This window comes from Mastigoproctus giganteus, chromosome 9, assembly GCF_048544385.1.
Source record: "Mastigoproctus giganteus isolate SK-2022 chromosome 9, ASM4854438v1, whole genome shotgun sequence".
Classification (NCBI taxonomy): Eukaryota; Metazoa; Arthropoda; class Arachnida; order Uropygi; family Thelyphonidae; genus Mastigoproctus; species Mastigoproctus giganteus.
Genome location: NC_143583.1, coordinates 11,638,815 through 11,660,035, shown reverse-complemented (window position 1 = coordinate 11,660,035; position 21,221 = coordinate 11,638,815). Strand labels below are relative to the sequence as shown.

At 39.2% G+C, this 21,221-nt stretch overlaps 1 protein-coding gene across 1 annotated transcript in view; it reads left to right on the top strand.

Annotated features, from left to right (window-relative positions):
* TBC1D23 (TBC1 domain family member 23) overlaps positions 1-21,221 on the top strand; it is a 249,771-nt gene that overhangs the window by 94,002 nt on the left and 134,548 nt on the right. Inside the window, exon 7 of the mRNA XM_090381875.1 lies at positions 5,995-6,041. Coding sequence (XP_090238001.1) covers positions 5,995-6,041 — 47 coding nt within the window. The remainder of the gene's footprint in view (positions 1-5,994; positions 6,042-21,221) is intronic.

Below are 21,221 nucleotides of genomic sequence, written 5' to 3'. Positions count from 1 at the left end.
TAAAGCAACCGCTCATTTTTTTTTTTTTTAGCATTTTTTAGCATTAGTAGAGGCATTTGATGCAAGAAAGCACGCTTATGCAGCATCAGCCAAAAAAAAAAAAAAAAAAAACCCCTTCCACTTCACCCCTCTGTTCGTTCAAAATACCTGTCCAGCTGAGCCTTAGCCTTATTTAGGCTATCAACCTCCACCACAAGGGATGGCAGTCTGTTCCACCAACCAACCACCCGCAGGCTAAAGGCAAATTTCCGCACGTCTATCCTACATCTGTCTTTCCTCAATTTGAATTTATGCCCTCTCAGGTGATTTTTCTGAGCTAGAGGAAGAATCCCATCAGTATTGAGCATGCTTAAACCATTCAAGGCTTTATACACCTCTATCAGATCACCTCGCTGGTGCCTAGTCTCCAGACACTGTAATTTGCAAAACTTAAGCCTTTCTTCGTAAGAGCACCCCTTTGTTCCATTCACTAATCTTGTTGCCCTTCTCTGTACTCGTTCCAGCAGCTCTACATCCTTCTTGAAATGAGGCCTCCAGACCTGTATACAGTACTCTAGGTGTGGCCTGACCATTGCCTTATACAATGGAATAATCACCTCCTTATCCCTGCTGTAAAAATTCCTGTATATCATGTGGGACTGAGTCAAAAGCTTTGCTGAAATCTAAATAAACAATGTCGAAATTATTCCCTAAATCCAGCTCGTGAGTGACCCTTTCGAAATAGCGAACCAGATTTGTTAAACATGATTTTCCCTTTACAAAACCATGCTGAGTATCCTTGAGAATTTCAGTTCGATCCAAATGATCCTGAATTCCACCCTTGATCATTGCCTCCATGATTTTCCCTACTATTGAAGTCAGACTGACAGGTCAATAATTTCCAACTTCACTTTTAGAGCCACCCTTATGTATGGGAGATACATTTGCACTTTTCCAATCCAAGGAAATCTCCCAGGAGTCTAGTGTAGGTCATTAGTAATTACAAAAGCCTCAGCATCTCGAATTTGCTGGGTCGGTGTGACTAGAAAACGGAAGCCAGCTGGAGTTGTGAACATTAAAATCACCAAGAAAAATTACCTCACTGTTAGGAAAGTTGGACTGGAGAAAAGTCAAGTTGCAAAGAGAGGAAGTCAAAGAGCTCCAAGTGATTAGCGGAGTTGGGAGAACGGTAGAGACAACAGATGAATTTGACACAATGAGGTAGAGAGATTTTAAGACAGAGAAGATCAAAGAGAGGAGATTCCAAATTGCCAAGTCTCTGACAGGGAATATCAGAAAGGACATATGCACAAGTACCACCTTTGAGGCAAAAGGAATCATACAGCGAATAATTTGGGCATCTGAGATGAGCAGTAGTTGAATCAACCGATAACTGAGATTCTGTCAGAAAAAGTACACGGAGTTTGGCAGACTGCAAGTGGAAATGGACATCATTGAGATTAGAATTGCGACCACGTATATTTGTGAAATGAATTAGAAAGTGCTTGGGAGTTTTAGATCTTTTCGCAGATAAGCTTGCTCTATTAGTTTGACAATTCGTGGTGTATTCAATAGTAAGAAAAAGTGGGTGGGACATGCTGTATGAAGTAATGAAATTTTTGGATATGGCGTACACGTGGTAAGAATATACCCAGATCCTTGACATAATGTGGCCTCGACAATGCTCCCCGCATACACACTACTCGGACTCCCTCCAGTCACTATCTGGCATAGTAGAGGTAGCAAGATTATACACTAGCTGATCCGAAAGCCTCTTAGAGAGTTACCAATAGGTTCGGTCCGGTGTACTAACTAGCGGCCGGCCTGCGAACACCGTTTTAGAGCTGTACCCTCGAAATGTAAGGAATATTGGATCTCGCCACGACGATCATCATAACCTCAAAAGTCATCAATCATACTGCATGATGGAAGAGATAGGGAAGGGGTGACTGGAACTTAGCTCTAGAGACTAAACATGGGTTCCACCACTTCAAGCCTCCAATAAGCAGAGTGGTGGGATTTCACCAGTTGATGAGAGTCATCTACCACCTAGTACTGCTTGGTAACATAGAGGGGCGGTGTTCCTCCGTGTGGATGCCACACCTCAACCCCTGCTTACGTTGGTTCACACCTGGGTGGTCACCCACCATGTACTTGTGCATGGAGGTTATACTCAGGATTACTAACAGTCCCACCATCGCGAAGGTGCAAGCAGAGGATTTGGCTGTCACAGACCGTCCGGATTTTGCCGAAATTGGGTCCACTTGACTTGAGTGTCACCCGAATATCAGTTCCATCAGCATTTTAGGCTTTTTTTTTTTTTTTTTTATGAAAACCCCAAACACGAAAGATATCAAAACCTATAGTACTTAGTACTGTGCATGGGTTGAAGGAGAAGTATGGGGGGAGGGGGGGGATGCCGGAAACTTTGCTCTAGAGACTAAACATGGGTTTCACCACTTCAAGCCTCCAATAAGCAAAGTGGTGGTATTTCACCGGTTGATGAAAGTCATCTACCACCTATTAAGACTCCCAGGTATCAAGTACAGCTTGTCTGGCATATCTGAGAGAATGTCTGTGACAACTGAGAGAATGTCTGTCACATTTCCTCTGAATCTAGGATGGCAAGATAGGATCTTGTTACAGGACTGCTAAATTGAATGATGATGATGTGTGTGTGTGTGTGTGTGTGTGTGTGTGTGTGTGTGTGTGTGTGTGTGAGAGAGAGAGAGAGAGAGAGAGAGAGAGAGAGAGAGAGAGAGAGAGAGAGAGAGAGAGAGAGAGAGAGAGAGAGAGTCGCTGTTCTTACGGCATGGGCTTTAATTTCAGGAAAGACAACGGTGACAGTATGAAACAGCACATGGCCTCTGTCAAATATAACAATGATCCAAGGAAGCACAATTACTTTGCACTTGCCAGGGGAGAGGGAAATACCTCTTTCATATTATTCCCATAGTCAAAAACTGGTTGCACCATTAGGAAAATATAGCACAAAGAGAATGCTGAGATGGATGAATACAGAACTGATCAGTGTAAATAGTAGTGGAAAATTATATAAGGAAGCAAGCTTATGGTATCAGCCAAAAAAAATACCTCATCCGTCTGTTCCCTTTAATGATCTAATTCTTTGTTAAATTTATTTAAACTACCCACTTCCACACCACAAGATCGTGGAGTTTGTTCCAATAATCAGTTACTCTCTGGTTGCAAGAAAATTTTCACGTCTATTTTTTTTTTCCCCAATTTTAGTCTGTTCTTTTATGAGTGTTGTCCAAGAAAGAGTAAGTATGCCGTCACCATTTCAGTTACTCAGTCCATTTATGCTCTAGTTTCAGAGTGCTGCTATTTGCAACGCTGAAGTTTTTTGTGGTATGAATACCCTTTTGTGTCCTTCACTAACTGGTTGCTCCTCTCTGCACCTGTTCCAAGAGGTCCACATCCTTCTTAAAATGAAGATCCCAGATCTGCATGCCATGCTCAAGATGTGGCTTAACCATTGTCTTTGACAATGGGACCAGTCATCTCCTTGTCTCCTGTATATTGTGAACAAAAACTCTGAGCTCTCCTACTAACCTGTCTGCTCACATCTGTTGAGTATAGGTTTGGCACACCCAGGGTCCTGAGCTGGATATCATCATTCTTCTCTTTCTTGGTGATTCCTTTCTACTTCTCTCTCTCTCTCTCTCTCTCTTTCACGGTAACTCGGAATTTTTTTTTTAGCTGGTGCAACATAAGCCTCAGGCTTCCTTGCAATAATGGCTAGTAATAATAATAATAATAATACCTTGATCTTCAATTGGCATGTTATTCTGGGATTACTGCTGCCAATATACAGTACCTTTCATTTATCAATATTCAACATCATTTGCCACTTTTCAACTCATCTAATGCTTTTTGGTCTTGTTGCAGTAGTAAGCTAACCTTGGCTCATGTCGTTACCCATGAACCTATCATGTGTGAACTTAGACAAAAATCTTGATATGTCTTCACAAATATCATTAATAAATATTGAAAACAATCAAACCCTCAGGAATTCCACTAATAATTTTAGCCCAAGAAGAGTGGTGCCCATTCATAACCACCCTGTTTCCTGTTGCTCAACCATCCATTTATCCATAGCAGTTACTTGAATCTAATGCCACACTGTTCCGATTTGTACAGTGGTATTTTATGTGGAACAGTAATGAAAGTTTTATTGAAATATAAATTTATCTAGATTGTTCTGCATTACTTCTTTAATCTGACAGCAGTGGCAGATCATCTGACAAATGACTCTCAAAAATAGCATTTCTATTAAAGATTAAAAATCTGAAATTTTTTTCTACCTCTCTTAATATAGTTAAACTTTTATTGCAGTGGTTTTGAACTGATTTTTTTTTTTTTTTTTGAGAATTTTTGTACAGAAATTGCATGCAAGAATCCATCAGGTTACCTGCTACCATCATTGCAACTATTTGGTTTTTTGCTTGAAAAGTAGCATGGTACCAAACAAGCACTCATGCTGTGTTTGTTAAAAGTTTTAGGTTAGTTGTTTTTTGTCCCACTAGTTCAATTAACTACAGTCTTACCTTAGTTGTTTTTAAAAGATTTATTTTATCTTCACTTAGTAAATAATATCCAGTATTCTGTCAAAATGGCTGCTACAATGTGGAAGCAAGGTATGTAGGTTTAAATTTCACATGCTGCAAAAGTGCATCATATTTGAAATAATTTTTTAAAATAAATCGGAAGACAGATATGGCTAATAGTATCGATAATAGTAATTTGAGTATTTTAAATTGGAAAATGGAAGAGTCTATAAGACTGTTTCTATTTTCTGCCATGTGTGTGTGTTTTTCAGCAGAATTAATTTTTTTTTTCCTTTTTTGAAATTAATAGCTGCAATAACCATGGCATGTTCTAAAATTTTTAATTTCTTATTAAAATTTAAAATGCATACAATAAGTACTCAGTTCCATTAAGAAATTATGAAATATATTCACACCGTTTAAACAGAATTTAAAAAAAAAAAAAAAAAATTGCAGAAATTAAAAATAAATTTGGGCACCTGTCTGATGACACACAATTGCCTTGTTAACCAGCAACTCCATTATTTTCCCTGGAACAGAAGTCAGTCTTACAGGTCTGTAATTACCCAGTTCACTCTTTGATTTCTCCTAAAACTGAGGATGTTCTCATAATTATGACTAAAGGTTTGCATACCTTTTTTTGCTGCTACTTTTAATATAATTGGATAGACCCCATCAGCCCCAGGTTCCTTATTTACTTTTAGCTTTAACAGTTTCTCTTCTACTCTCTTCTCAGTTATTACAAAATCATTTAGCTTCCACTTAACTTGGTGTACTTCTGGTATTCCCATCCCTAAAAGCTACTTCGCAGTTATTTAGCTTGAATAAAAAACTCTTGGTATGAGAGAAGAACAATTACTCTGATGTAGAACAGTTACTCAGAGTTGCAGACACTTTCATATTTAATCCTAACTCATGACTTTTCTCAACATTTCCTTGTACTTAAAGAAGTCCTTATATCTCCTATTCATAAAGAATGTTAGTACCAGCATGTGCAACAATAACACCTTAAAGGATGATAGCTGCTCCAAAATGTAATTAACTTTGTATTCTTAAAATGGTGTCACATTATCAAAAAAAAAGCAGCATTCCTTAGCAGAGTAGTGAACTGTTTTAAATAAATAGTTCTGAATTGTTTTTTTGGGGGGGAGGGGGATGAAAGTATTTTAGAAAGATGGCAACTTGTTAATCGACTACTTATGAAAGAACTAAAAGATCTCTCTCTCTCTCTCTCTCTCTCTCTCTCTCTCTCTCTCTCTCTCTCTCTCTCTCTCTCTCTCTCTCTCTCTCTCTCGTGTAGTAAAATAATACATAATAGATTGTTATTCTGGGCAAATTTATATGTTAAATTTTAGAAATTGGTGAAACTTATAAAACTGAGAGTATTTTATTTAATTTCATCAAGCTATTGTAAATATAGCTTATGTTTAATGAAATTTCTTTCTAGAGAGCAGTTATTATCAATGAAGGATGAGTCAAGACAAACAGTTATGGGTAAGTTTTGTTTCTGAAATTGATGTTACATCATTAACCCTCCATTGCTTGTGAAGTATTTAATAGATTTAACTGTTTTTTTTTTTTTTGCTGTTTTCTGTTTTCTCTGATTTAGAGACTGGGATCATATACTCTCTTGTGCTTTCCTCCTTCTTGAAATGATGTATAAATTCCTCCTTTCCTTTCAGTTCATTACTAATTAAAAGAGGACTTAATTTAAACCTGTATCTAATAGATTCAAACTTAAAGTGTCACCAACTAATTAAAAAAACTCCTGCATTTTTTTAAAAATTAATTGGATGTAACAGATGCTAATAAGTGAACTCCTTTGTAGGGAAAGTGGCAGGGATGTATAGATTGTACAGCAACTTGAAGTAACTGTGGCACTAGTAGTTTGGCCAGTTGTACTGTGTGTGTGTGTCCAGAAACTGGCTCTTCTGTTCTGTGTATTTATGGGATGTAAAATCCAACAAGTTTTGAAGTTGGTTCAAATTTTATTTATTTTTTTAATGAAAACCCCAAACACGAGAGATATTAGAACCTATAGTACTTAGTACCATGCATGGGTTGGAGGCTTAGAAGACGAAAGAAGATATTTGTTGACATTGGACTTGAACTTCTGTAGACTGTAATTTTCAGGAAATATGTATGAAAGAAGGTTGTTCCAGAAAAAGGCAGTTGGATGAATAAACGAGGAAGATGAAAAGTTGGTTCTGTGAGTTTGAAGTTGTACAGTAAATGGATGTTGGCATGTGTTTGGACTGTTTTGAAAGAGAGAGCGGGAATTATAGAAACTAATTCAGAAGAACAGTGTCCATGGAAGTATCTGTAAAAAGGCATGCAGCAGACACACTACTTCTAAGAGACAGAGAGTGGAGGGACTCTGTTAGAGATGAGTCATTAATTAACCAACTGCCCTCTTCTGGTGGAATCTAGAAACTTGAGAGAGGTTTTGGAGCAGTGCCCCAGATGTGGGAACAATATTCCATGATGGGATGGATTTGCGATTTGTACAGAGTGAACAGCTGTTTGGAAGAAAAGTAACAGAAAGAACCAAAGAGAAAGCCAAGTTTTTTTTTCAGATGTAGAGGAAGCAACATTTGTAATGTGCTCGTGCCAAGAGAGATTAGAAGTCAGGGTAATCCCCAAAAGAGATATATCATCTTGTCTAGAAATCGGAGTGTCACCAAAGATAAGCATAGAAGCAGAAGAATCCTTTTTTGTGAGATATAAGACAGGAGTCAGTTTTAGAAGGATTGAAATTAACTCAGCTGTCTTTGTTCCACTAGAGAATTACCTGGAGATTGGCATTTAAGGAATTGGTAGTGGATATTTGAGAAGTTGAAGCTGATCAAGCAGGGCAAGGTTTCTCAAACTGGAAAGTGAAAGACAATGTGCTATAATCAGCAAAACTATGGATATGATTCCCAGTCAGTGGAAGAAGGTCATTAATATGCAAGAGGAAAAGAGTGTGAGAAAGAACTGAACCTTGGGAGGGGGGACACCAGCATTAGTGGAGAAGTTAGGAGAAAGAGAGCCATCTGCCATCACCCTCACTGAGCAGTCAGAGAGAAAACTGTATAACCAATTACAAAAAAAACAGTTGGTAAACCATTTTTTGGAAGCTTGTTTAGAAGACCTTTATGCCAAACACAATCGAAAGCCTTTGAGATGTCAAGAGCAACTGCTTGAGTTTCACAGAACTCTTCCATTTGAATTTGTCCATAAATGGGTAACTAATAGATTTGATACTAGAGAGCTATTACGTGCTCGATAATTCCTATATTCTATTATATTATGAATCAACAGGGCTTACCTTTATTTTTTGATATAGGAAGCTTCTTTTCCAACACTCCTTGTCCAACTCGCTAATAATTCATGGGGAAGGCGATATCAATTTTGCAAAACGTCCTAGAGTTAGATTTTGGAGGTCTAAACGGGCTAATAATTAAGGATCGATTTTTCTTTTTGGTCCTGTGGCTGGAATGGTAAGGGGCGGGGGTGGGGGGGGTAGGGGTTGGGGGTTATTCTCTACATTCCTTTTTGAGTTTTGAGTTAAATTTAGGGGTCTAATAATTGGGTAAGGGGCGGAGTGGGGGGTAGGGGTGGGGGGGTTATTCTCTACATTCCGAGGAATGTAGAGAATAACCCCCAACCCCTACCCCTTACCCAATTATTAGACCCCTAAATTTAACTCAAAATTCCAGCCACAGGACCAAAAAGAAAAATCGATCCTTAATTATTAGCCCGTTTAGACCTCCAAAATCTAACTCTAGGACAATGTTTTGCAAAATTGGTATCGCCTTCCCCATGAATTATTAGCGAGTTGGACAAGGAGAGTTGGAAAAGAAGCTTCCTATATCAAAAAATAAAGGTAAGCCCTGTTGATTCATAATAAATGGGTAACATAAGCCAGAATGTCACCAGTGGATCGACACTGACAGAATCCATCCTGGCAATCGTTGATCAGGTGGAAGGTTTGTTGATAGTTTAAGATTTGGCAGTTAATTGATTTCTCCATTAACTTAGAAAGAGTAGAAGTAACTGTAACGGGATGATAATTGGATGGGAGAGATTTGTCACCCTTTTTTAGGAACTAGCTGGATATAAGCAAATTTCCAAGCAGGAGGAAAAACACCTTTGGAATAAGAAATTGAAAAAAGGCAGCAAAGAACAGGAGGTAAGTTCAGGAGTGCAGGTTTTGAGAACAAGTGGAGAAATACCATCGGTACATGGAGCTTTCTTAGCATTAAGTTTTGTCAAATTCCTTCTGACATTCTTTCATTTTATTTTTTTTATTATTAGCCATATGGTGCAAGGAAACCTGAGGCTTTTTCTGCACCGGTTAAAAAAAAAAAAAAAATTCTGAATTACCCTGAGAGAGAGAGAGAGAGAGAGAACAAGAGTCAGAAGTAGAAGGGAATCACCAAGAAAGAGAAGAATGATGATGTCTGATGAAGAATGATGAATGATAAGGAGGTGATTATTCCATTGTATAAGGCGATGGTCAGGCCACACCTAGAGTACTGTATACAGGTCTGGAGGCCTCATTTCAAGAAGGATGTAGAGCTGCTGGAACGAGTACAGAGAAGGGCAACAAGACTAGTGAATGGAACAAAGGGGTGCTCTTACGAAGAAAGGCTTAAGTTTTGCAAATTACAGTGTCTGGAGACTAGGCACCACCAAAGGTGATCTGATAGAGGTGTACAAAGCCTTGAATGGTTTAAGCATGCTCAATGCTGATGGGATTCTTCCTCTAGCTCAGAAAAATCACCTGAGAGGGCATAAATTCAAATTGAGGAAAGACAGATGTAGGATAGACGTGCGGAAATTTGCCTTTAGCCAGCGGGTGGTTGGTTGGTGGAACAGACTTCCATCCCTTGTGGTGGAGGTTGATAGCCTAAATAAGTTTAAGGCTCAGCTGGACAGGTATTTTGAACGAACAGAGGGGTGAAGTGGAAGTGGGGTTTTTTTTTTTTTTTTTGGCTGATGCTGCATAAGCTTGCTTTCTTGCATCAAATGCCTCTACTAATGCTAATGCTAATGTCCAGCTAAGGACCCTGGGTGTGCCGAGCCCATATTTACCAGATATGAGCAGGAGGCATTGAATAGAGCATGTTGGGAATGGTGGGAGATGTTTTACCAAGGTCATTAATACATGAGTTGGAAGGAAAATGGGATGCTAACAGGTCAGCTTTATCCTTGGCTGAAGTGACAACTGAACCATCTGCTTTTGACAGAGGTGGGAGCAGAGATGGGAAAGAGTTGCGGCCAATAGCTTTGGCAAGAGACCAGAATGCTCGGCTACCATTAGGGCAAGAAGCAAGTTTTCTACTCTTAGCCTGTTCAAAATCAGTTTGGACTAGGGCTTACAATACCGGCCAAAATCTTAATAACGGTATTTCGGTATTTTTAATTTATGAAACTGGGATACCAGTATTCCAAAAACGTTTTTCTCAATAAATGTTGATGACAATTAGGTGCAATAAAGTAAGGAAAAAAACAAGTACTGTAATTACTTTAATTCATGTTTTAAATAAACTTTTATGGCAATAATAAATATTCTGAAAAAAATTATTAAAATTAAAAATCATTGAAAATCATTAAAGTTATTCTAAAAACAAAAAATACATATTGTTACTGCAAAGTTTATTTATGTTTAAGCATCCCCACTACCTGTCCAAATAAAGTGAGCTCTTAAGAAACATAAGCAATCAATAGTATGATTGTTTAAAATGGATCTAATTTTGGTACATATTTGATTAGCTTCAGAAAGCACCCTTTCGGATTCCATTCTGGTACTGAGAGAATCGTAGACTATCTCAGTCCATATTTTCTATGCTTTGAACTTTTTTAGCAAAAATAGTTAAAAGTATTTCATTAATTTCCGACTCAAGTTGATCTTTTAAAATCTCATTGGAGTCAGGCAATTCCTTATTTTGGAAAGAATTTGCGGAACATTGATGTTCTGTTCCATGTTGGTCTTCCATGGTTGAATTATGTTAATCATTTTCTGAAGGAGAAAGATGTTTTATTAAGTGAAGTATAATTTTCAATATAGTATCTTTACTGAGTCTGGGAGATAGCAAAGATCTCAGTTAAGAATTTTTCACATAGATAAATGCAAAGAACAGAAGGACAAATCAGATTGGACCCTTATGTAATGGACGTGGGACAGTATTAGATACCACAGCTGAAGTTGCAGATAAACTCAACAGTTACTTTGCATCGATATTTACATAAAAATGAGATATTATGGAAGTGAAGTTGAAAAAAAGAAATGTAATTAATGATGTTGAAATTTGTCTAAACTAGCAGATGATGTAAAGATCAGTAGAGTAGTTAATGATCGCCGCCAAGCAGAGCTTCTTCAGAGTGCCCTAGATAGACTTCCGGGATGGTCAGAAAACTGGCAGCTATATGTTTTAATTCAGCAAAATGCAAGGTTTTACACCTCAGGAACAGCAACCCCAAAACAACTTATACACTTGGTGGAGTTGAACTAAACTCAGTAATGGAGGAACGGGACTTTGTAGTTACGATACGGTCAGACATGAAGTTGTCTGAGAATTGTGGACAGGTTGGAATGTTGCATGGTGTCCTATCGATGATTTACGAACATTTGCTAGTAGAGATAATGATGTCATAATCACATAAAGGTGATTTTAAAAACTTTATGTGATTAAATTATAAGCATATTTTTTTAAAATTAGTACCAAAAAACCTCTATTTTTTTGTATCAATACTGGTATTTCAGTAGCGGAAAAAAATTACTGGGATCCTGGTATTTGAGATCCCAGATCCCAGTATTGTAAGCCCTAATTTGGACTGATTAATAACTGCTTTACAATTCTTGCGAACTCTGGTGTAGGCAGAAAATGAAACTGAAGAATTAGAAACAAGCCAATTACGATATGCAGAATTCTGCTCTTGAACGACCTTAGCATGTTTATTGGAAAACCAAGGTTTAGATAAAGGAAGAGATTTTAAGGTGGAATGTGGGATAAAGGATTCCATTCCTACAAGAATAATTTCACTGACACGATTTGAGCAAATGTTGACATCAGAAGTTTTTAAACAGTAACCCGACCAAGGAAACAAAGAAAAGAAATCTCGCAGGTCATCCTATTTTGCATTCTTGCAATGCCAAACAACACTAGGTTGGGAATAGCCATGAGATAAAGGCTCCATTGGAGAAGAGACTATCACCAAATTGTGATCTGAGGTGCCTAAATGACCACTCACTTCGACCATGTACTTAGAAGGGTTGTTTGTGAGAAAAAGATCAAGCATGTTGGCTGTATGGTTAGGATTCTGGTAGGTAAATGAACAATCTGTACGAGGTCATTAGTAATTGAAAAAGCCTCAGCATCTCGACAAGCTGGGTCGGTGTGACTAGGAAATGGAAGCCGGCTGGAGTTGTGAACATTAAAATCACCAAGAAAAATTCGACAGGAGGAAGTCAAGTTGCAAAGAGAAAGTCAAAGGAAGTCAAAGAGTTCCAAGTGATTAGTGGATTTGGGAGAACTGTAGAGACAACAGATGAATTTGAATGAACATATGTACAAGTACCACCTTTGAGGCGAAAGGAATCGTACGGCAAATAATTTGATCAACTGAGATGAGGAGTGGTTGAATCAACCGGTAACTGAGATTTTGTCAGAAAAAGTACATGGGGTTTGGCAGACTGTAAGTGGAAATGGACATCGTTGAGATTAGAACTAAGACTACGTATATTTGTGAAATGAACTAGGAAGTTTTTGGGAGGTTTAGATCTTTTAGCCGATAAGCTTGCTCTATTACTTTGATAATTCATGGTGTATTCAAGGTGTATTCAATATCATTATTCAACATTATTCATGGTGTATTTAACATCATTATCTCTACTTCAATAGGAAGAAAAATTGGGGGGGGGGACATGCTGTATGAAGTAATGAAATTTTTGGATTAGCATACACATGGTAAGAATATACCCAGATCCTTGACATAATGTGGCTTTGCAATGTCCCACTCCCGGACATACACTACTTTGGCTTCTCCAGTCTATCTGGCAGAGTAGTGGGAATAAGATTATACACTAACTGATCTAGAAGCCTCCTAGAGAGTTACCAATAGGTTCGGTCCAGTGTACTAACTAACTAGCAGCTGGGCTGCGAACACTGTTTTAGGGCTGTAACCTCGAAATGTAAGGAAGTTTGGATCTCGCCGTGGTGTTCATCATAACCTCAAAGGACATCAATCATACTGCATGTTGGAAGAGATGGGGTTAGGGTTGACCGGAATTTTGCTGTGGTGACTAAGCATAGGTTCCACCACTTCAAGCCTCCAATAAGCGAAGTACTGGTATTCTCTGGTTGATGAGAGTCATCTACCACCTAGACATGAAAAATGAAAGCAGGATACAAGCCTGTGCAGTCATCTACCAACTGGACATGAAAAATGAAAGCAGGATACAAGTCTGTTCAGGTGCCATAGCACAGGTTTGAACTTTGCACTGGTTTTTTGATGGAAACAGTTTGTCACGAAACTAGCACCCAGATGTCATCAGATGTCAGTGCTGTTTTGCCTAGTTTGATGGGAAGCCAAAGAGAAATAATTTCCTAGATTTCATGGTGACACCAGGACGGGTGCATTACTTTCAGCCTGGAAGTAGTCAAGCCAGTTAAAACTGACATCATTAGCACCCAGATGTCAGCACTGTTTTGCCTAGTTTGATGGGAAGCCAAAGAGAAATAATTTTCTAGATTGCATGGTGACTCCAGGACGGGTGCATTACTTTCAGCCTGGAAGTAATCAGACTGACATCATTCTTGCTTCGCAGGGTTGAAGAAATTTTGAGTCATGTCAGCTACAAGGAATGTAGTACTAATCATATTTCAGTACAAAAATGGAGTTTGAGAATTACATGAAGGAGATAACTGTCAGTAGTGCTCTTTATTATGATATGCTTACAAGCCATCTGAACCATGCATTACACACTAAATATCAAGGGTTGATCTCAGAAGGATTTTTTATAGCATGACAACCATTTAAGATCTGCATTTTTAAGTGCGTCAACACCATTCTAAATCTAATGTCGGCAAGTATCCTCTTTCATCTTTTCAACCCATGCACATTACTAAGTACCATAGGTTGTAATACTTCTTGTGTTTGGGGTTTTCATGAAAAAAAAAAACCATTAGCATTAGCAGAGGCTTGCGATGCAAGAAAGCAAGCTTATGCAGCATCAGCCAAAAAAAAGCTCCAATTTTACCCTTCCATTCATTCCAAATACTTGTCCAGCTCAGCCTTAAATTTATTTAGGCTGCAGAGATTCAGAAACGGGTATCCCTTCCAGACTGCTAGCGATACAGCCGTGATTGATGGCTGTTGACTCCGCCTATCGTCACATGATCTCCTTAAGAGACGGATGCAGCCGGCACGGGAGAACACGCACTGCGTGCCACCCGTGCCACGTACCTAACGGCACTGGAAACACGAGGCACCTTGTACCGCACTTGTTACTTGTGGTGTTTTGATATCACGTGGTTGCGAGGTTTTTCTGGGTTACGAAACCCAATACGAAACCGAAAAATTAAAAAAAATGAACTATTGTTTATTGGTATTGTTCTCAGCTGAATAATTCCGGTGGTGTGGGGGCTGGAGCCCCCACATAGACGGGGGTCTGGGGGCCGTAGCCCCAGAAAAAAAAGTAAAAAAATAATAAAAATTAATTTAAAAAAAAAAAATAAAGTAACTTAACTCTGTGATTGGCTGATTACGATTGCGTAATCACATTTTGGTCAGTTCTTGATTTGTGTGGGTGCCTGTTTCTTGCTGCCGTGAAATCTCCTTTGTCACAGCAAAATAAATGATCAGTTCGACTCCTACCTCGAAGAGTATATGTGGCGAAGGAAACATTCCGGCAGCAGCGATTTAACTATGGAATTTTTAAAAGCTGTGAGCTTAGTGTACAAACCTGAAACCGAGGATTGAACGAGGACACCCGACCGATGAGGTGAGTGATTTTTCTTTGGCTCAGTTCAATCTGATTGTTTTTCATAGAAATAGCTTAGAAAAATGTGCATTTTTGTTTGTTTCGTAAAATTTCCCCTAAAATTACCTTTTCAGCCTTTCTCATTGTTAATGCACGTAAAATAGCATAGAAAAACGTGCATTTATGTTTTGTAAAATTTCCCCTCAAATTATGTTTTATTTTTCTTGTTTTCAGTCTTTCTCATTGTTAATGCTCGTAAAGTAGCCTAGAAAAACGTGCGTTTATGTTTTTTTCAAATGTTGATTTGACGTTGCTTTTCTTCGTTCTATTTACCCTTAAATTACCTTTTCTTTTTCAGCTCCAATTTTGTTGGGGGAAAATAGCGGGGGTTAGGGGGTGGCAGCCCCCACCAAAAATTTAAAAAAAAAAAAGAAGCATTTATGTGTTCACTCGTAAAGTAGCCTAGAAAAACGTGCATTTATGTTTTTTCAAATGTTGATTTGCCATTGCTTTTCTTCGTTCTATTTACCCTTAAATTACCTTTTCTTTTTCAGCTCCAATTTTGTGGGGGGGAAATAGCGGGGGTTAGGGGGCGGCAGCCCCACCAAAAATAAAAAAAAAAAGAAGCATTTATGTGTTCACTCGCAAAAAAAAGAAGCATTTATGTGTTCACTGGCAACAAAAATTATCATTGTTAATGCTCGCGAAATAGTGTAGTTATGTACGGCGAGAAGAATCAGTGATTGCATTTCGTGTAAATTTTTATTTCTTGGTTTTTTTAAAAATTGCTTTTTCTTCATTTGTTTTCAGCCATCATATTTGTTGCTGTGCCAAGTGCCGTCTGCGTGTCATTTCAAATCCACTGGGCGAGGAGAGGAGGGGGAACGCAGTGAGTGGGCGGAGTCACAACCCGTCAATCATTGCCTTCCCCCTCCTCGCCGCCATTTTGAAAGGGGTACCCGTTTCTGAATCTCTACCATTTAGGCTATCAACTTCCACAACAAAAGATGGAAGTCTGTTCCACCAATCAACTACCTGCTGGCTAAAGGCAAACTTCCACACATCTATCCTACAAAAGTCTTTCCTCAATTTGAATTTATGCCCTCTCAGGTGATTATTCTGAGCAAGAGGAAGAATCCCATCAGCACTGAGCATGCTCAAACCATCCAAAGCTTTATACACCTCAATCAGATCACTTTGCAGGTACCTCGTCTCCAAACACTGTAATCTGCAAAACTTAAGCCTTTCTTCGTAAGAGCAACGCTTTGTTCCATTCACTAATCTTGTTGCCCTTCTCTGTACTCATTCCAACAGCTCTACATCCTTCTTAAAATGAGGCCTCCAGACCCGTATACAGTACTCAAAGAAGAGAAAAAAAATTTGAGTAACAGATGAATTGTTTTTATTTAGAAAATTTTAAATTTATTGTCTAGATTCTCAAAGCCAATTAAGTTTAATCAACCATAATATGAAAAAAAAATTCTTATATTCAGATAATATCTAGTATTATTGATATCATTTTGAATTAGACTTGTACTATTATATATACAAAGGGTACTAGGAAAGTTTTGCAATTAGCATTAGCATTAGCAGAGGCATTTGATGCAAGAAAGCAAGCTTATGCAGCATCAGCCAAAAAAAAAAAAAAAAAAAACCCACTTCCACTTCACCCCTCTGTTCGTTCAAAATACCTGTCCAGCTGAGCCTTAAACTTATTTAGGCTATCAACCTCCACCACAAGGGATGGAAGTCTGTTCCACCAACCAACCACCCGCTGGCTAAAGGCAAATTTCCGCACGTCTATCCTACATCTGTCTTTCCTCAATTTGAATTTATGCCCTCTCAGGTGATTTTTCTGAGCAAGAGGAAGAATCCCATCAGCATTGAGCATGCTTAAACCATTCAAGGCTTTATACACCTCTATCAGATCACCTCGCTGGTGCCTAGTCTCCAGACACTGTAATTTGCAAAACTTAAGCCTTTCTTCGTAAGAGCACCCCTTTGTTCCATTCACTAATCTTGTTGCCCTTCTCTGTACTCGTTCCAGCAGCTCTACATCCTTCTTGAAATGAGGCCTCCAGACCTGTATACAGTACTCTAGGTGTGGCCTGACCATCGCCTTATACAATGGAATAATCACCTCCTTATCCCTGCTGGAAAAATTCCTGTATATCATTGACAATACTCCATGAGCTACTCTTGCAGCCCTTCTGCACTGCTCAGAGAACTTCATATCTGCCTGCACAACCACCCCCAAGTCCCTTTCATTCTCTACCACTGTCAGTGTAGTACGACAGAGTTGATACGTTGCTCTGGGGTTGCTGTTTCCCATGTGTAGTACTTTACATTTATCAATGTTAAACTTCATTTGCCACCTCTCAGCCCATCTGCTCAACCTTTCCAGATCCTGTTGCAGCAGCATAGTGTCAGTAGTGTCCTTGACAACCCTGCCAACCTTTGTATCGTCTGCAAACTTGGACATTAAGCCCGATATACCATCATCAATATCATTTATAAATACAGAAAACAATAATGGACCCAACACTGAGCCCTGAGGGACTCCACTAATAACATCAGTCCACGATGAGCAGTGTCCATTGATTACCACTCTCTGTCTTCTCCCCCTCAACCACCCCTTTATCCATAGCAGCAATTTGCCTCCAATGTCACACTGCTCCAATTTGTGTAGCAGTCTTCCATGTGCAACAGTATCAAAAGCCTTTCTAAGATCCAAGTATATAATATCAAAGTTATTCCCTGCATCCAGTTCTTTTGTGACTGCATCATAGTATCCAATCAAGTTGGTCAGGCAAGACTTCACCTTAACAAAACCATGCTGTGTCTGAGCTATAACTGAAGTCTTGTCTAAATGATCCTGCAGTGCTTCTTTAACCAGTGCCTCCATTAATTTTCCTGGAACAGAAGTTAAGCTCACAGGTCTATAATTACTTGTGTCAGCCTTTGATCCTCCTTTGTGAATTGGGGTCACATTTGCACATTTCCAGTCTATGGGTACCTCCCCTGAGTCCAAGGAAGCTCTCATAATTATGGCTAAGGGTTTGCTTACTTCCTTTGCTGCCTCCTTTAATATAACTGGATAGATCCCATCCACCCCGGGTGCCTTTCTTGTGTTTATCTTCAACAGTTTCTCCTCCACTTTACTCCCAGTTATTTCAAGATTCTGTAGCTTACTGCTAGAGTTGAATACACCTCTGGCATTCCCCTCGCTGAATAACTCCTCATGTGTGAATGTCGATGCAAAATATTCATTTAGTTTGTTAGCTACCTGAGCAGGATCATCAACACTTGACCCATCAATATCAAGTGGACCAATCTGATTCACCCCCTTCCTTCTAGAGTTTACATAAGTAAAGAACTCTTTGCTGTTTTTCTTTGCATCCCTTGCCAAGGATTTCTCGTAATCTGCCTTCGCCTGCCTAACCTCCTTTGTAACTTGGTTGCATATCAACTTGTATCTATCATAGGCTTCTGTGTCATGTGTTAATTTGTATGTATCCCATGCATTTTTCTTCTCTGCCATATGCCTCATTAGTTCATCCGACATCCATTTTGGCCTAAACCTTGAACAATATTTCTTAGTTGGTATGTAAAGCCTAGTAGCTTCCAAGATAAGTTCTTTGAATGCTTCCCATTTTGAATTTGCTGTTGGTAACATCATCAGTTGGTCCCACTGTATAGAATTTAAATACTGTCTCAGTCCATCGTAGTCGCCTTTACGGAAGCAATAACCCTTCCCTTTACCCCTAATGGTAGTTACCTCTGAGTAAATCCCACTTCAGCACACTGTGATCACTGCCACCTAGTGGTTCATTTATCTGCAGATTCTTAATGCATGAAGAATCACTGCTGATAATCAAATCAAGAGTATTACTCCCTCTAGTTGCCTCCCGAACATGCTGATGTAGAAAACAATCATCCAATAAATCCACAAAAGTCCTGCTAGTGTGTGAGTAACCAGCCCCCAAATTCCAGTCAATATCTGGGAAATTAAAATCTCCCATTATAAGACACTCTGATTTACTGGCCCACTCTATTTCCCTGTACAGTTCCTTATTATACTCATCAGAGTCATTAGGCCTATAGCACACTCCTACTCTCAATTTTGATCTCCCAATGTTTATGTCACACCAAACTGACTCCACACTGCACTGTCCAGCGATGTCGACTGGCTTCACTTCCTTGGTTTTTATGTGTTTCTTAACTAATAACATAACCCCTCCTCCCTTCCTATCCTGTCTATCCTTTCTGTAGACGTTGTACTCCCCAAATTGCAGTTCTGCATCCTTTATATCTGTGTGACACCACGTCTCTGATATCCCAACAATATCTGCCTTCGATGTTTTGAGCAATACCTCAAATTCATCAAATTTATTTACTAAACTCCTAGCATTGGTGTACACGCAAGTATACCTGCACCTGTTTCTATACCTGCAATATGACGCAACAATGAATCACAGGAAGCTGCTTGTTGCTGCATGTTGAGACATGTTCATACGTGCATAGTAGCCGCCACGCCAAGTCGATGGGCTCAGTTATTCATTAGTAGTGAGAGTGTAAAGTGCTTGCGATGGCATCGTGGTCACGAAATGAGATAAGGACAGTTTTGTGGTATAATTTCGTGCGTGGTTTAACCATAGACCAGTGCTTAGAAGAAATGACTCTTGCACTAGATGATGATTGTCCACATCGTACAACGATATTCAGGTGGTATAGAGAATTCCAAAGGGGAAATTTCACTCTGGAGGATTCTGAGAGGCCGGGAAGGCCACGAACGTCAGTTACGGAGGAAAACGTTACTGCTGTGAGGAAAATGCTTGATGAAAACAGGCGAGTGACCTACCAACAGATAGAGGATACTTTGGGCCTAAATGCACCAGCAATTCGTTCGATTCTGCAAGATCATTTGCACGTGAAGAAACTTTGTACTCTCTCTGGGTGCCGCATCAACTGACTGAAGAGCAGATGACACGACGTGTGACTTGGTGCCGGGAGATGTTAAAAAAGTTTGATAAGGGACAATCTCGGTATGTGAACAACATCGTGACAGGTGACGAGACTTGGCTGTACTATTACGATCTGCTGACCAAGGCTCAAAACAAAGTTTGGGTCTTTGATGATGACGACACACCCGTAATTGTCAGAAAATCCTGATCTGTAAAGAAGAAAATGATAGCTGTATTTTTCAAATCGAGTGGAATTGTGGAACGTGTCGTTTTGGACACGCAGAAGACAGTCACAGCTAAGTGGTATACTGAACAATGCCTGCCTAAAGTCATTGGATCTATGAAGAACCTGCGGCCAAAGTCAAGAATGGACACCTGGTACCTCCATCACGATAATGCTCCAGCTCACCGCGCCAAAGCCTGCACCGAATATTTGACCACGACAGGACTGAAACTTCTCGAGCACCCTCCCTACAGTCCAGACCTTGCTCCCTGCGACTTTGCACTGTTCCTGCATGTGAAAATGAAGCTAAAAGGGAGGCGGTTTTCCAGTGATGAGGACCTTCTACGGGCTTGGGACAACGAGTGTGCTTTACTCCCTAGTGAAACTTGGCAGAACTGGTTTAAAGATTGGTTTCGGAGGATGGAGAGGTGTATTGAATGTAGAGGAGATTACTTTGAAAAAATTAAATAAACAAAGCTGTATTGCAAAACTTTCCTAGTACCCTTTGTATAATTATTTTTGATGATATCATTATATTAATATACAAACATGAAGGGAGTGTCTTGTTATGTTCTTTCTAACCTTAACACATCTCAAACTAATTTGAGATGTGTTTTGCCTAATGCAATGTTTGCTAATGGCAACAACTTATGGCAATATTTTCTCTTGAGGAATTTTCTATTTCGATGTTTGTTTAGTGTTATAGCACTGTCTGAGAAACTGTTTAATAATTACTACCAAACTATTGCTATTACTGACTGTTAGGTAACCAGTAACATAATGTTCTTTCAACCAGTTGCACATTTGATATAGGGAATAGATATTTAAAAATCTGTTCCCTAAAATGGCTGCAACAGGTTTGGCAGATCGGCAGCTTAAATTTATTGCCTTCAGTATAAAAAGAAAACTAATTAGCCCGGATGTGACACAGCTGATCTTATTGGTGGTATCTGTGAAGCCTGATGACAACATATGTTAAACTAGCCACACTGACTATTATGACATCGTCAGGAAAAATTGAGGAGTGTGTGTGTGTGTGTGTGGACATCTTAAAGGACAGAAAAATAAGCATCCTTAGATTGAGTGAATCAAAATGGAAAGGAAATGGGTATAGAGAGTTATAAGGAGACTATTACCTATATAGGCCTGACGTAGCCCAGTGGTCAGGAGCGAGAGTGCATAGCACGCGTTCCTTGAGTGGACCGGGGTTCAAGCCCGTGACTACTAAATACGATAAATATTTGTATTGACGATTTACTGTAAACTCTACTGACTTGGTTGTCGTGCCGGAGTAAACAGAAAATTTATTTATTTATTTTTATTATATTGGTTTGGGGGTGATGTAGCGAGGAAGGGTGTAGCCATCATTATAGATCACAGGATTAAGGAAAGGCTACTGGAGGTGAATAATATCAGCAACAGACTCATGGCAATTAAACTGCAAATGAATTACAGCGAAAAATTGAAGATAGTACCATGTTACACATCACAAACCGGTTGCAAAGAAATGGAGAAGC